The sequence below is a fragment of the Lutra lutra genome, chromosome 7 (genome assembly GCF_902655055.1).
Source record: "Lutra lutra chromosome 7, mLutLut1.2, whole genome shotgun sequence".
Lineage (NCBI taxonomy): Eukaryota > Metazoa > Chordata > Mammalia > Carnivora > Mustelidae > Lutra > Lutra lutra.
This window is the reverse complement of record NC_062284.1, coordinates 114,784,201-114,800,800: the sequence shown is the minus strand read 5'-3', so window position 1 is coordinate 114,800,800 and position 16,600 is coordinate 114,784,201. Positions and strand designations below refer to the sequence as shown.

Genomic DNA, 16,600 nt, shown 5'->3' with positions numbered 1-16,600 from the left:
AAGTATGACTCAGGGGGGTTACAGGGGTCCTCTGAGAGCACACAGCTGCAATGTGGTGGGCTGGGGATTGAAGACCTGTGGCCTCTCATGACTTGGTCTTGGATGGATTGCTATCACTCCACTGTCTGTCTGTCTCTCGTGTCCTTGAGAACTGCCTCAGTGCAGACAGAAGACCACCCACGTTTTACTTGGTTTTTCAAAATTGGTGTTTTATTTACTAAAGTTACACATTAAAAAACTCAGTTGTCCCTTAGGGTTTAAAGTTCACCTTTACAAATCTTATTTTACTCTAGTTATAAATCACAGATGCTCAAGAAAAGTTTGTGACGTCCTTACATTTCAAAAGCCCCTTCCCTGCCTTATGCTTTAACAATGAACCCAATACACTCCACCTAGTACATCGCACAACATGTATCCCACGGTAAATCATGCCAGAAAGGAAGAGAGAGCCCTGTTGGAGGTCTGGGCCAGACATGACCGTGACCCCAGGCCTTGGTGGGGGGGCAGACTTCCTGCCAGGCACCCTGTTGCTGGCCAGGGTACATGACAGAAGATTCAAGAGGCACCTGGATAAAGGAAGAAAAGGAAAGCCTTTCTCTTTCTCTATTCCTTGTCTCCCTTTTTACCCTTACTCTGGAGAAGCTTTGTGAGGGCAAAGTCACAGGATGATAAGCAGAGGCTCAAGGGGCAGCTTCCCAGAATAGTCTCTCCAAGCCTCTCTCCCCTTCTGTCCACTGTCTACACCCCCCACCCCGCCCTCAGTGCATTGCCGCTCTTCTAACTCCTCTGCCCTCCCTCTGCCTCCCATGACTCTAGTCTTTCCCGGTCACCCTCCCTCCTGCTGCCTTCCTCCCCTCCCCTCCTGTTCTTCGGGCCTTGTGAGCTCTCCGCCCTCCCCCTCCCTGCGTGTCCTTCCAAACCCACACTCTTTGTTGCTGAATTCAAGGTTCTCAATACAATAAAGCTTTGATGATTAGCCCCGATTGAGAAGGAATGTCAGCTTAAATTAATGAAGGGTCTGAATAATAGAATTTTAAAGCAAAGTTTAGTTGCTTTCACATTTGTAAGACATCCTTTCCACAGGGAGAAGCCTTCTCATTCAAATGCAGTAAAAGCTAATGCTGAGAAATGGGGCAATATGTCTTAGAAACTCTTTTAAATGCTTTAACAGAAAGGGCCCCCTATAATTGGCATATACTTTCTTTGAATCTGAGTGTTTCTGCTCCTAAAACCTTTCATTTTTAGCAGGCAACATTTCTTTTTATCACTGATTTCACTAGGCTTCTCTCAGATCTCCCACAGTTTCAACTCCTGAATTCTTTATGACAGAGACATTTCCACATGGAAGGCCTCTAAACATTTTTAATTTTCAACTTCATGACCAATACATGAACACATTCTTGTTTGAAAAAAATTGAAACCTTAGAAATAACAATAAGTGATAGCCTTATAAATAATACAAGAATTCATGTCCCAGTTTATATCACTTTAAGGTGGTAACAATGTATGATCTATAGCAAACTTGATCCCACACAAAAATCCCTTTTCAGGGGTCCCATCCAAAGTGGAACCACCTACATCTGACTGGGTCTTGATTTCTTGTAAAAATAAGGCATCCATGAGGTAGGTAAAGCCCCACACTTTTCCATCTCTCCCATTCAGTATCACTGGTGCCTCGATCCATTTCCATTTCCATACTCCTGCATTCCACCCCTGAAAGGAACACTCACCAAGATGAAATGAATAAGGCAAATGGCAACCATGATTAAGTCTAGATAAGGGTACTTGGGTGTTCAGTATGCTATTTTCTCTACTTTCCTGAATGCTTTAACTTTTCATAATAATAAAAGAAAGACTTACAAAATGCTAATAGCAAAACAGCCAAATAATCCTTGGAAGAGAAAGAAACTGATTCTAGTTAATGCTATCCTCCTCTTCATAGGGATTCCCAGCCCAGCACTGGGCAAGGCTGAGCCTTACTTACAGGTACAGTAACAGAAGAAGTGCATGGTGTACTTCTTGGCAATGTGTCTACATCTGTAAGCCCTTTCATATATTTTCTTCTTTTTCTCTGGGGGATAGGTAAGGCAAGTGTTGTTCCCATTTTCCAGATGAGGAAACAAAAGATTTGGTGACACTAGTTAATAATGCTGGCTCTGCAATTGCAGGGTCATAGGGAAGCTCTATTTTTAATTTCTTGAGGAATCTCCACACTGTTCTCCAAAGTGGCTACACCAGCTTGCATTCCCACCAACAGTGTAAGAGGGTTCCCCTTTCTCCACATCCTTTCCAACACATGTTGTTTCCTGTCTTGCTAATTTTGGCCATTCTAACTGGTGTAAGGTGGTATCTCAATGTGGTTTTCATTTGAATCTCCCTGATGGCTAGTGATGATGAACATTTTTTCATGTGTCTGATAGCCATTTGTATGTCTTCATTGGAGAAGTGTCTGTTCATATCTTCTGCCCATTTTTTGATATGATTATCTGTTTTGTGTGTGTTGAGTTTGAGGAGTTCTTTATAGATCCTGGATATCAACCTTTTGTTTGTACTGTCATTTGCAAAGATCTTCTCCCATTCCATGGGTTGCCTCTTTGTTTTGTTGACTGTTTCCTTTGCTGTGCAGAAGCTTTTGATCTTGATGAAGTCCCAAAAGTTCATTTTCGCTTTTGTTTCCTTTGCCTTTGCAATTGCACTACTGGGTATTTACCCCAAAGATACAGATGTAGTGAAAAGAAGGGCCATGTGTACCCCAATGTTTATAGCAGCAATGGCCATGGTCGCCAAACTGTGGAAAGAACCAAGATGCCCTTCAACGGACAAATGGATAAGGAAGATGTGGTCCATATACACTATGGAGTATTATGCCTCCATCAGAAAGGATGAATACCCAACTTTTGTAGCAACATGGATGGGACTGGAAGAGATTATGCTGAGTGAAACAAGTCAAACAGAGAGAGTCAATTATCATATGGTTTCACTTATTTGTGGAGCATAACAAATAACATGGAGGACATGGGGAGATGGAGAGGAGAAGGGAGTTGAGGGAAATTGGAGGGGGAAGTGAGCCATGAGAGAGTATGGACTCTGAAAAACAACCTGAGGGTTTTGAAGGGGCGGGGGGTGGGAGGTTGGGGGAAGCAGGTGGTGGGTATTAGGGAGGGCACGTATTGCATGGAGCACTGGGTGTGGTGCAAAAGCAATGAATACTGTTATGCTGAAAAGAAATTAAAGAAAAAAAAATGCTGGTTCTGTTGCTGCTTTCTTACTGGGGCAGCAGCCACTGTTCTAGGCACCCGGCACTGTTCTAGGCATCCACACGTATTAACTAATTTTATCATTACAATAACTCGGAGTCCCATGTGTAAGCTGCTCAAGATTGCAAAACTAAGTAGTGGGCTGGAATACAAGCCCAGGCAGTGTACTCATGAGCTAGAACTCTTAAATGCCTCCATCCTCACTTGATGGCATGACAGATGTCTTTCTAGTGGTCCAAGAGTGGAAATCTGACAACCTCCAAGCGTCACTCAGACTGGAAATGTGCTGATTTGGCCCATCCAGTATTTTACAATGTTTGAATTAATTGCTATAATTTAAAAATGTATTTAAAGAAAGATTTCATCGGAAAAATGCAGATTTCTTGCTCTCTTGAAAAATCAGACATACTGACAACGTTAGGCTGGCATCCCACAACATGGTAATTGGCTGGAACTTAGTATACATGGCCCCTGTAGGCAGAGCACGGTCTTTCCAATTTGCCCATTCCCCACTATTCCCTATTATTGCACCTGGCCTCTTCTTGCAATTCTGTTACCTAACGTGAGCATTTGAGGTTGCAATCCCTGCACTGTAAAAATCTACACCCCCAAAGAAGTAGACTGTAATGTCCATCCTGGTGGCATCAACACACTGCCTAAGCCATAGATTCATCCATCTGTCTATCCATCCAACCATCTCTTCATGTATCCAAACGTCCATCTTTTTGCTCTGCCTACCTTAGCCACCCTCCCTACCTAGCTCAGCCATTCTCAAACTGACTGTACAGAGTCCCATCTGCCATTTCCTGACCAGTATCTACTCTTCTCCTGCCCAGAAGGGCAGCGTCAGAGGATGGGAGATGATCTGTTGAGGAAAAGTTATGGCAGCTCATATGGACTGAACATTGTCGTCCCCCACTACCAATACCAAATTCATATGTTGACGTCTTAACCCCCAATAGACTGTGCTTGGAGATGGGCCTTTAAAGGGAGGCAATTAGGATTAAATGAAGTCATAAGAGCGGGATCTTAATCCAAGAAGACTGGTGTCATAAGAAGAGGAAGAGACACTCAGAGCCCACACATATGAGGAACCATGGGAAGACACTGTGGGGAGAGAGGACTCAGGAGAAACCAAACCAAATGGCACCTTGATCTTAGACTTCCAGTCTCCAGAAGTGTGATAAAATAAATTTCTGTTCTTTAAGCTATTTTGTGTGGTATTCTGTAATGGCAGCCTTAGCAGACTAATAGAGCAGGAAACCATTTTTCATGTGTCCCCCACCTTCCCTTCCACCTCCTCAGCCCTTAGTCCTTTTCCCGTGCACAGACTAATCACCTGACATCCAAAGCCATTTGGACTAGTTACTAAGAGAAGTCGTCAGCAATCCCAGCTAAGAAGGTCTGCTATTTCTCCAGCAGTGTAAACACAACCATTGGGATGGGCTGGGAGGGTGGGGAGAGTATGGGAAGATGTCACTAAAGAATTCTGTCAGTAAGATGCACTCAGGACATTTCACTAAACCTTGTGTACCTGAAATAGGGAGAAGCTGCCCGAGTGTACAGCATAAGGGGACTCTGGAGCTTACATGTGGACATGGAAAGTATTAGTAAAACCTAGGATGGCTTAAGGAACATTGGGAGGCACAAGTCCGTCCAGCTAGTTGGCTGATTTTAACAAGTTGGTTTTTTTCCTGGACAGTCTGAGTCCAGCTTAGACAGTGATGGTCAGAATAATTACTGCAAAATTGGCTTCATCCTAAGGTTTCCTATGGGTTTCCTCCAGGTGTTCTCGTTAGAAAGGCTTATGTTATTAACACAAAGATAGGTGGTTGCTGATTAACCCCAGAAGGGCCTCGAGGACTGGGAGAAAGCCAAACTGGCTTCTGCTCCATCTCTGCAACAGCTTTCAAGCTGTTAGAATGGTAATGACTGTGGAGTTGGATGGTGGTATTGGAGAGAGATGCTGGACAAACCCCAGATGGGTTTTCAGATCCCAGGGGACAGACAACGGCAATAGATTTCAACCTCAGATCCTAAATGGAATGAGCAGAGATCTGGATGTCATCCAGAGGAACTGGCTCTAGAATCCCAGAGCAGCAGGTTTAGAAACACCATCAGAGCAACCTTCCCTGCCATTATCATAGGCTTCTAGGGAAACTGCACTTTTGGTCGGTAGATAAAAGCTGGAACAAGGTTTGACGAATGATTTAATCAACACTGACATACCCAGAGCTTAGGAAAGGGCAGGGAAATCCAGGGCTGTTTAGACTTGCCTCTAATTCACTTCTAGCCTCACAGCCACTGAAAAGAATACAGAGATGCTGACATTTGAATGTAGGTGTCTGGGGTTGGCCTTTTAACCAGCTGATATGGTATAAAGGCAATGGTCTCTATTGAGTAAAAGGCTAAGCCCAGTGTTGTAATTCAGTTCTCTCCCAGTCCTTTCCTTGATGTGTGAATTCACACAATGCATCATTTCTCTGACTCAGATGAAACAGGGCAATGCCACGCACGACCAGTCCTCTAAAAATATCAGGGAGATTTGTGAAAACTGCCAGTGAAGAGCTTTGGGCATACTGGGAGAACACGACTGGCAAAGACCTTATCTACATAGACTCCTTCACTTGTGTTCTAAACCATATTTTGAAAGTAAATTGCTTAGGACTGGATATTCAAGACTCTGGGACCAGGGCTCCATGAGGCCTGAGGGTGGGGACCTGGGGAAATGCAGAAGTCTTAGACGGGAACTAGGGATCCTTGCAGGGGTCAGAAAAAGCTCTGGGGGATTAGCAGAGCCAGACTATCTTCCTGCTCTGCTCCATCTGGGTCCCTTGATGGAAGTTTCTCATGCTTCTGCTGATGTTTGATTTTTGGGGAAAGGGAAACTGTTCCAAAGATCAAGAGAAAGAGGAAAGGTACCTGAGTCCCATGGTGGGAATGGGATTTTTTTTTTTGGCTGAGAAAGGATTTTATTTCCATCCCTCCTTCCATGCCTTTCTCCAATCTTCCTTATATTCTCAAATACATTTTAAGAGCTCTTCCTCCCCACTTGCTAGTCCTATACCTCTGTGATCGCACACTTCAACAGGGTGAGAGGCAGGATGCTGGATCAGGAGTTGGTGGGTGAGCAGTGATAGGAGCCGGGGCTGTGCCTGGAAAGCAGGCCTACAGTGATGAGATGGGGGGATGAAGAAGCAAGAGAGAATGAGTATCTGTGGCAATCCCAGTAAGGGTTCAAAGAGCCCACTAAGGTCCATCACGTCCTCAGCCCCTCACAGACCCTCTGAAGGAAGCTGCTTTGCCCCACCTTCTGCAACTTGGGCAGACATGCTTGCAGCTCATCCCTCAGCCCACAGCTGACTGGCTGGCTAGTGACCAATGATGTTCTCTGAGACAGAACAATAAGATGAGCCTGAGGCAATGAGATTGTCTCTTAGGAATTTTAACTAAGAATACCAAGGAAAGAAGTCAATGGGAACTGAAGTTGAAAGGCTGAGGTATATAAGGAGGAGCTCAAGACCCCAGGATGGGCCACATGCAAGCTGAAGTTTTGAGTAGGCAGGATCCACTGTCTATAGGGCAGGTCTGCTGGGACATGAGTGCTTCAGGTAGAAATACAAAGGGAAGCAGAGACTCAGAGCCTCTGAGATAATAAATCCCCAGGGCTGCCTCTTCTCCTAAAGACTTTCCAATTCCAGGCTACTTATACCCTTAAAAATACCTGTTCCTTTTTACCTGAAGTAACTGAGACTCTTCTCAATGAAGAGAGCCTTACTATAACTAATAATTTGTAGCAGTTCCGTGAAGGTAAGCTGACATGGAATTATCTGAAACATTGCTTTGGGGAGAATGAGCAGGCTGATTCCCTTAGCAAACATGGCTACTGCCACTGCTTACTTGGAAGCATCTTTGTATTTGAGATCAGGTTTTAGACAGGAAATATTGTGTCCTAAATTCTCCCTTTGTTCTTATGGTATCAGGGTAGGCCAAGACTATGTTTGAATCCTGAAGAAAGGAAGTCTTGGCATCTACAAAAAGTGGGCTGGTCTTAGAAAGCTAAGTCCTTTTTAAGTTACTAAGATCCAGGTCTACAAATCTCTTAGAGGAAAGCTTTGAAACCATGACTTTTTACCTAGTTAAAAGGAGAAAGAGGTGTGGCAGCCATGTTGGTTCACCAGTGGGATCTCGTGAATCATTTCTCATCTCCAATTTCAGGGCTTAGGAGGGCTAAACTGGAAGGAAAACTGAGAGCAGCTCTTGTCAATATGAGACCTCATCTATTATGTCCACAGCCTGTTGGAAATGTCCCCCGGCAAGGCTGCCATCAGCACTTGACTGAAAACACATGGAAACAGCCCACTCAGAGCAGGAATTCATTATTGGAAGAATAATAAGGGAAAGTTTTTTTTCCCCCCTCCTCTCCTCTCTCTCTCTCTCTCTGCTGGGAGAGCTGCTTTCTGGAAAAGTCACAGGGCTTAGAGGGAATTTGAATCATGTCTGGTAATAAGGGGAGGAATGGAGGAGAAAGGGCATGTTTCCAGAAGCCCTTCCATACAAAGCATGATGGTTATGGGCAACTCAAAATTAGTTGTTCCATCTTAGATGTATTACTGAAATCAGGCCATGGCTCCCTTTAACCCCTTATCCTTTCCTAAGGTTACTAGTGTCTGATAGCTCCAAGGGAAAAGTACCCAGAGTTAAGTGGTTTTCTGTGGCTACTCCTCTCTTTCAAAATGGTTGCCTATAGACTAAAAATGGGCCAAAAAAACTATTTGGTCTTCTTTCCCCAACACTAGCCCATAAGTCTTTGGTGTATACTGGGTGATTCAAGGAAAGGTATGTGCAAGGGATGAGTGTGAAAGAAGGAGATATGTGCCAGCTCACTGGCTACAGCATTATGTGGCAGACATCACAAGGGCTCACTAATATCTAGTTCTCCTTCCCTTCCAAATACAGGGGAGGTTTGTGTTTCCCACCTCCTTGGAGCTGGGTGTGGATGCATGACTGCTTGGCCATGACAGCAGAAGTGATATGTGTCAATTCTTGGGGAAAGCACTTAATTGCCAGTGTACAGTCTTTCTCTCTCTTCCCCTACTGTGGCAATTGTAGAAGTACATAATGATACTGAAATGGAATACCAAGTCGTCATATGGAGGACAGCATCCCAGGAGAGTCTCTCAGACACACAGACTTTAAGTCACCAAGATTTTGGGGCTTGTTTGTTTAGGCAGCAAAACCAAGTCCATCCTGATGTATGCCCAGTATTGATTGGTCTAGTCTCTTCCCAGATGTCTTTGGAGTTTCTGGAGAACTTGGGCTCCATCTGAACACTGTGGTTACTGAAATTCAGAGAGGTCGACAATGTGCTTTCTCTCACAATTAGGATATTTTTTTGAGGATTGCGATGGGCTCCCTCCTTCCATTTGAGCAAAAGAGGCCTCTGTTGAATTCTGTAGTAGAATAAAGAAAACACGTTCATAGCCATAGGACGAAAGTGATGGTGACAATATTGAAACCAAAGCTAAAAAAAAAAAAAAAAAAAAGACACTCCCAAGGGGATCTAAGATCACACTTTTAAGGTCAGAATCTGATATTTTGTACTTGCTCTTGCCTTCATTCCCCATTTCCTCCTTACCTAATCCTCATTCTCCATCTCCAGAGTTCTCACTTGGCTCTCCCAGTTTTGCCAGATCATCTTTTAAATCCTGTCCCTGAGGGGCGCCTGGGTGGCTCTGTGGGTTAAAGCCTCTGCCTTCGGCTCAGGTCATGGTCTCAGGGTCCTGGGATCGAGCCCCACATTGGGCTCTCTGCTCAGCAGGGAGCCTGCTTCCCCCCCACTCTCTCTCTGCCTACTTGTGATCTCTGTCTGTCAAATAAATAAATTTAAAAAATTAAATTAAAAAAAAAATAAATCCTGTCCCTAAGCAGTAACCTTGCTTACAACATACAAGACCCAATGCATAGGAGTCAGCACTTCTGGGTTAGTCCAGAAATGTTTACTCTGTGGGCTGACAGGGACCACTTCTGAATCCTCACTAGGATTGCTGCACATCTACAGAGTAGCTGGAAGGTCATCACAATTAGGGAAACAAAGTTGGACTTTGACATGTAAATGTATACGTACACACACAGATAGAAAAAAAAAATCAGTGAGTAGCGTCCAAGGTCAATACAAGATACCTCACTACCTGTCATGGGAGGTACCAGATTGGCCACTTCTCAGCTCATGAAAACCACCTGTGTCTTCTTTCTTGTGAACGTTTCCTGGGGCAACTTTCCTGAGCACGTCTCCTAATCTTTCATCATGGTGGAAAGGGAAGGAAGTAGTAATGGGTCTCTACTAAATTCTCAGCATGCTGCGCAGGCTTTCTGCAGCCTCTCCTCCCAGGGGAAGATCAAACCATTGGTGTTGCTGTTGGTGATTCTTCGGAAAATACTCACGGAGTTCCTATTCTGTGCACAGTACGACACTGAGTACTTTAGTGAACTGAAGATGACAAGAAGTTGTCACAGATGTGAACAGAAGTACTACATGGGTGAGGGGTGAGAGAGGAAGAAGCATGACTGAGTGGGTTCGAATCCACCTTCCATCACTTTCTAGCAAGAGAGTGAACTTTTGCCTCATTCCTCATCTGCGCAGGAGGAATGATGTGAAGTCCTACTTGGTGAGACTGTTAGGATCAGGTAAGCTTATACATATATAGTGCGTGTCAGACATGTAGCAACACTTAATAAATACTGGCAAGATGCAAAAACGGCACGTAGGTCCTGTCCTGGCAGCGTGGTGTGTGGTGAAAAGCCCTGTTGAAACTTGGAGCGGGAGAGTGTGGGACTGATTTGTCAGTCACTGGGTGTAGAGCACCATCTTAGGGTTTCCTGGGGTCCAAAAAATAGGCTCAAGGAGGAAGACATCTAATCCTTGCCATTTGGGATGGTTAGACAACTTCCTCGTACTTCTCTCAGACACTGCTGAGTGCCCTGTTTTAATGTGTGAACTGTTGAGCTTTTCTGTCCTGGTGGGCAGCGAAAGCGGAGAGAGACCGAATTAAGAATAAAAGAATAAAAGAATTAAGAATTAAGAGAATAAAACATCTTTCGCAACTTCTCAAATAGTCCCTCGATGTTTGAAATTAGTCAATTCATGTAGTAAGAACTCATAGGAAATGTACATTTAATCAGTCGCAAAAACTCAGCTTGGTTTTCACAAATGTTCTATTGAAGACCACAAGTTCCCAAAATGCATCTCGCTTCAAGGGAAACAAATGACCACAGTCTGGAAAGTCTGCCTCCCCGACCTCTTCCAGGTCTACCAAAACCCTCCCTGCCTTCCAATGCCCAGCACATGGTTTGCTCTCCAGGAATACCTTCCCTGATTCGCTCCAGCTGGATAAAATGTTCCCAGCCTTGCCCTTGCAGCATGCGGCTTGGATGAACATCTATCATATCATTTTATTTTATTCTGTTTTACATTATAGTTAGTGGTATATGGTCTTCTCCATTTCTCACAATATAGTTCTTGAGGATGGGACACATATCCCGTTCTTGTGAGCTGCACCGCAGCATCTGGTGAGGGCTCAATAAATACTGAGTTATTAAAACACTGAGTCATTCACTCACTCTTCACTAATCCGTACCTACTTTGTGCACAGCGTTCTGCGGGGCACTGATGGGAAACACAAGCTAGGGTAAGACCTGACAGTAGCCTCCAGAGCATTTAAAAACCTCTGGAGGGAGAGCAGCTCCAAAGCGATTCTAGAGAGGACGGCTTGGGGGACACTAACAACTTGGGTTAGAGAGGTCCCCTATATCAAAGGCCGGGAAGATCTGATGCCTGCCTTTGAAGGAGCTGAAGCCCCCAGGCCTTGCACTGAACCCAGTCTTGAGGCTTTGGTTGGAAACTTCATGGCAGTAGGAGGGCGTGGGCTGGGTGTTCTGCTGGAAACAACTAAATTACCCTATGGGTCACCAGTTGGTTTATTTGCTAATTGACTGGCTCAGCTTTGGGCTTTAAATCTAAAGAAATCATTTCATCCTTTATTAAATACTGCATGAATCTCACTCTTTGTCCTGCAGGGGCTGTACACAATATACTAGTGAAACTTGAATTTACACCACAATAGTCATGCCACTAATGACCTTCCAAATGCCACTAATACCAGACATGTCCCGCTTCGCAGTTGGATCCGAACCTGTCAGTGAATTCTGAGCCCATCGACCTCCCTCTGACACAAGAGCAGACCCCACACCCATGACCGCCCCCAGCCTCCCCATCTTTCCATGATTTAATTGCTGAATCAGTAACTCTTTGGAGACCCCAATTCCTTTACACCCACTCTCTTTATATGGTGGACAATACTTTATTCGGAAATGTTCCCTCCTGTAATTACAAATCCTGTTAGTCATCCTCCTCCTCTCCCCAGGGGGATTGTGGGCTTTAATTAATTAACGTGGCTGAACCGCTTTGAGGTGCCTGGTTGAAAGGTGCTATGTAAGTGCAAATTATTATTATTATGGCTGTTGACATCCAATGGCGGCAAAGCCTTCAGCCCCATGCATCTACAGACCTGAACAAAGGCTTCTTCATCCTCACCTTCCCTGCTACGTCTGAGATGGCTGGCTCAATGGTATGGAGGCAAATCTGTTACCATCTCAACATCAATCAACTAATTAATCCCCATTATGTTGGCTTCCGTTTCCTTCTTCCAAGCAGCACCATCCTGTTTCATTTCACAAATCGTGTGCCCAGCAGCTCTAGACAACGGTCATAGTGTGTCCCTGTGGCCTCTGTTGGCCTAAAGGAGTTTAAAAAAAAAAAAAAAGGGAGAGAAAATACGTTTGGAAAAAAAGAAGTGTTACCATGAAATACCCTAACTTCTCACTAATAGTCTAAATAAAACTTTCCTTCCAGCTGTAGTCCCCTTACATACATGCATACCTTCCTGTTACCTAGGGAGCCAAGAGCCTCAGAAAGCAGAGACCCCCAGAAACACAGCTTAGGTGTGGGGTAAATTCTCGCAGTCATGGCTTGACTGCTGAGAGCTCCAGACAAAAGCCCTTTCCGGGCTGGGTGGGAAGAGGTCATCCAGAGAAGTGGGAGCCCCTCTTTGGCTTCCTCCACTAGCTCCAGGTTTCCCCTGAGAAAGCCAGCTGCCATCTGTAGCCAGGAAGTCCTCACAAAGACAGGGGACCATGATTTAGATGTTTTGTGCTGCACCTAGCAAACCTCGGCCCTTAACAAATGCCCAGTACTTCCACTGTGATGGTAGCCATTGAAAGCAGCTCTGTGGGGGAGACGTGGCCTCTTGAAGGGACGCTGCTGACCAAAATGCTCCTTACAAGGTTGTGCCTCAGACCCTTTGTTAGCATGGACGTGGGCGAGCCTCAGGGGGTCATGTCTTCATCTGCCTCCATTTATCCTCCCTATTGAAGGGCTCCTTCAGGACATCGGTCAGTCTCTGTGGGAAGTGATTTGGAGGGCAACAAAAGAACTTGGGCCCTTTGGGGGGCCTTCAGAATTCAGTAAACATCTGGACACGGAAGGCCAGGTTCTCAAGCAGTCTAGCTGGGGACATGTCAAAAGAGAGAAAAAGCTGTGTGTGTAGTGCAAGCTCTTAGTTCTGTGGTGACATCTGTGGGAGAAAAACATAGCCACCCCAGTAGGTAGATAGGAAGATTTTTCAAAAGCTCCTCTATTTGTCAGTTTTTGTGAGGGCAGAGTACTGTTTGTCAGCTCTTGGGGCATGTGCGAGGAAGTAGAAGTTTCGCATGGCTGGGGAGCAGCACGTGATGGATGTTCCGATTCTCAGTGCACGATGAATAACCCGTGGTTGCACAAGCCTATCCTGGGAGTTGTTGTTAAGCATTTCTGTTATCCCTGAGGTTTGGAAAACACTTTCTAGTCAAGGTGACTTGTTACATTCTCATCAAAAGCACATTTTAATTGACCAAAAAATGAAGTACTGAGGCTAAGGGATTTACATTTCATCACATGGTGAAATTCAGGATCTGAACTCTTGACTCTCAACATTCCCTTTATTATTGAATCAATCCATTAGAACACATTAGTCAGCATGATTCAACATTAGTCACATGGCACTAATCAGCATTCCCCAGGGTTCCCAAATCTATCCTCAAACAGGGAAAGAAACTGGCCTCTATCAAGAGACAATGGAATGCCATTTTCATTGGTATTCAGGGGCTGACGTCCAATTCAATCCCCCTACCCCCACCCCCTACTCTCAGGAACCTTCCTCAGTCATCCATTTGGATTGATTCTATTTCCTTTATCCATATAACATTATTTGAACCTCAATAATAGGTGTCACAGTTTGCCTTTGATTAAACTTATTTTGTTTTTGAGCTAGTTAGATTTTGAGTTAATAAGAGAGAAGGACCATTTCCCTACCCAGGCTTACATCTCCTGAGCACTGTGGTTTACAAACAATAGACACCTCAACAAATACCCACTGAACTGAACTCACTGAAATGGAGCTTAAGTCATATTCCAGAAAGAACACCAAGTCCTTTTGGAAGAAGTTATCAAAGAAAATCAACAACCTGAATTGATTTAACATCTTTTAGTATCATTACCTGGGCATTTTCACAAATGCAAATTGTTAGCTCTGCAAAGATAGCCAAATGGCTTCCAGGTGCTAAAAGAGTGTGGACCCAGTCTAACTATAGTCCAGGCCTTGGAATAAAGTTTTTTTCTATAACCTTATTCCAACTGACATTTTGTTCCATGTGTTAAAAAAAAAATGTGGAGACAGGAAAAAACATTTTTGGGGGAAAATGTGTTTAGTCTATGACTTTGGACCCAAATTCATACCCTGCTTTGTGCTATAAGCACAAGTAGCTCTTGTTCAAGCATCTTTCTTGCATAGCATATAATATCAAAACACATACTAAAGTTTCTGCTTGTGAGAGATTCTGTTATAGGTGCGGGACCAAGATTTTTGGTGTTGATCCTTGCTGGCATTACTGATTGTGATACCCTACTTCTCTGCTCTGGATTCTCCAAAGAGGGTCCTGATAGCATTTTTAACACACAATATTTACAACACAATATTTATGTTGCATTTCAACATTATGCTATAAGCCCAACCCTAGGGTCTGTACTATTGCACCCTGGGGTCTAATCTCTGCAGCTGGGCTCCTCTGAAAAGGATGTATCCCTGAATGTTCATCCCCCCTTCTCTCTCATGGTAAAAGAACTCCCAAAATTTAGCTGGGAATATGGACACCCAGATAAACAACTGCATTTCTCAGTCTTTCTTTCCATACATCTACAGATTGGCCAACATGATGTAAGCAGAAATAATGTGTATAACTTCCAATTAATATCCCTAAAAGAAGGAGGATGCCCTTTCCTCTCACCATCATTGTCTACTCCATACAAATTCTGCTACATATTCTGGATGGAGGTCATGATGCTGAGCCATTGTGGACTATGATAACAAGGGCAACATCCTAGGTGTGATGGGGCAACAAGCTAAGAGCCTGGGTCCTTAGACAAACATGTGGTATGAGCTGCTGTTTCTAACTCTGGACTGTATTCCTCTGTAATGCTATGTGAGAAAGCAGTAAACCTCTACTCTGTATTCCACTGTTAACTCAGATTGTGATTCCGTCCAGCTGAACTTACAACCCAACTCAAGAACTTCTTTAAGGGATTGCTTACTACCATCTTAGCTTAGGATCCAGGACAGGACTGGAATATTCCCAACAGAGGCTCATGAAATCTGAGAGGTAAGTTACCAAAGGGGCTTCTGTGATGGAAGATGAGAGGCCCAAACCCATTTCTGCTTTAGTAAAATCTTAGGAGTTCTAAGTACCTAAAAAGGGCTACAAACATAATTTGGAGGCAGTGAACACCACTTTGCCTTTCTGGAACTCAGTCTGCTGACCTGAAAATAAGGGTGATGGACAAAACTAAAATCTTTCATTCTTAGAAGTGTATATAGCTAACTTTGGGAGGAATTAAGGTAATTTTTGTCAACCAATCATCTAAGTATATGCATAAAGCACATATGTTGTGCAGAAGATCCCTCTAGAAACTATGGAAGGATTATACCCCAATGGCAGAGATAAGAGGCATCCATAAAGAATACAAAGAAGACTGACCATGGAAACATGACAACAAACTCAGAATTACACAGAGCTGTGTAGAAATGGTCCACTACAACCAGCGGAAGTTTAAATTGGTAAACATCCTTGGAAAGCAACTTGGGAATATATGGAAAGATTAGAACATGCATCCCTCTGACCAGTCGTTCCACTTTTTCTATATACCAGAAAAATACTCACACCAGGCTACCAAGTGGCATGTGCAACAGAATTCACTAAGTTAACAAATGATTGAAATTTCCATCAATGGGGGAATGGATAATGTGGTTCATTCATACAATGAACATGGATGCCTCATTAAAGTGAAAGAACGTCGTCTATGTGTATCAGAGTGGATAAATTGCAAAAACACAACATGAAGTAACAAAAGCGAGTTGTGGAATGATGTGTACAATACACCATCTATGCAAACTTGGAATATACTCAAAACAAATCATTATATTATGTGTGGATTCACATACATGTAGAAAAGTTCTTCAGCATGAGGAAAAGGATGTATATCAAATCCAGGAGAGTTTTTACTTTTGTGGAAGAGTGCAAGGCAGGGAAGGGATGGACTGGGAGTTTTTTGTTTTGTCAAATTTCATTCCTATAATAATAAAAAAAAAATCTGAAGCAAATGTAACAAAATTTGAACATTTGCTAATTCTGGGTGTTCAAGTCATGGGTTTTATCAGTTTCTGTGCTGTTCTGTATTTAATTTTTTTTTTCCACACTGAAAACAAAATCTCTCTTTGAAACTAATAGCCAGAGTAAAAGAAGTAAACAAAGCAGAGGGCTGGTGTGAGGAGATGTCATGGAGAGAGGGAATGTGAAATAAATGTCAAAAAGGGGGAGAGAACTGGCAGAGGGGCATCCTTCCTCATCTTCCCTGGGGAGCTCCTCCCTGAGAGGCAGGCAGGAGCCACAGAGGACAATGCCTTGGCCTGCCCCAGCTTTCTGAGGCTGCAGGGGCACCTGGCAGCTGAGGGACAACGTGACAGACCTGCTTTGCCCTCTTCTCTGTGACCTCTGGGAGAGGAGCTCACTTTCTCTGCTCCACTGAATCCCAGGGCTCTCTGCCCAGGCTCCCACAGGAATGTAGGCTATGCCAGGTGTGTGGGTTGTATTGATCAAGCAGACCTCCATCCCTGGATGGAAATGGATCGAGAACCTTCTGGGTCACTTTGAGTCCACCAGGCAGAAAACATTTAGATGGGTTACTAATTCCAACT

The 16,600-nt window shown here is 44.0% G+C and overlaps 1 protein-coding gene across 7 annotated transcripts in view; it reads right to left on the bottom strand.

The window, feature by feature from the left end:
• The window catches only part of RAD51B (RAD51 paralog B), a 680,659-nt gene that overhangs the window by 98,319 nt on the left and 565,740 nt on the right, over positions 1–16,600 (bottom strand). Inside the window, exons 10-11 of one of the 7 annotated variants that reach the window (XR_007128523.1) lie at positions 11,825–12,052; positions 3,130–8,710 (exon numbers count right to left, since the gene is read on the bottom strand). The exons of 2 other annotated variants lie outside the window; for them this stretch is intronic. Coding sequence is in view for 3 of the 5 variants with exons in the window: in XM_047735893.1 (XP_047591849.1) it covers positions 8,640–8,710 (71 nt within the window). In the remaining 2 variants the exon portion in view is untranslated. Of the gene's footprint in view, positions 1–347; positions 359–3,129; positions 8,711–11,603; positions 12,053–16,600 lie in introns of those variants that run through there. 4 more of the 7 variants (XR_007128524.1, XM_047735892.1, XM_047735893.1 and 1 more) reach the window with 4 other exon arrangements.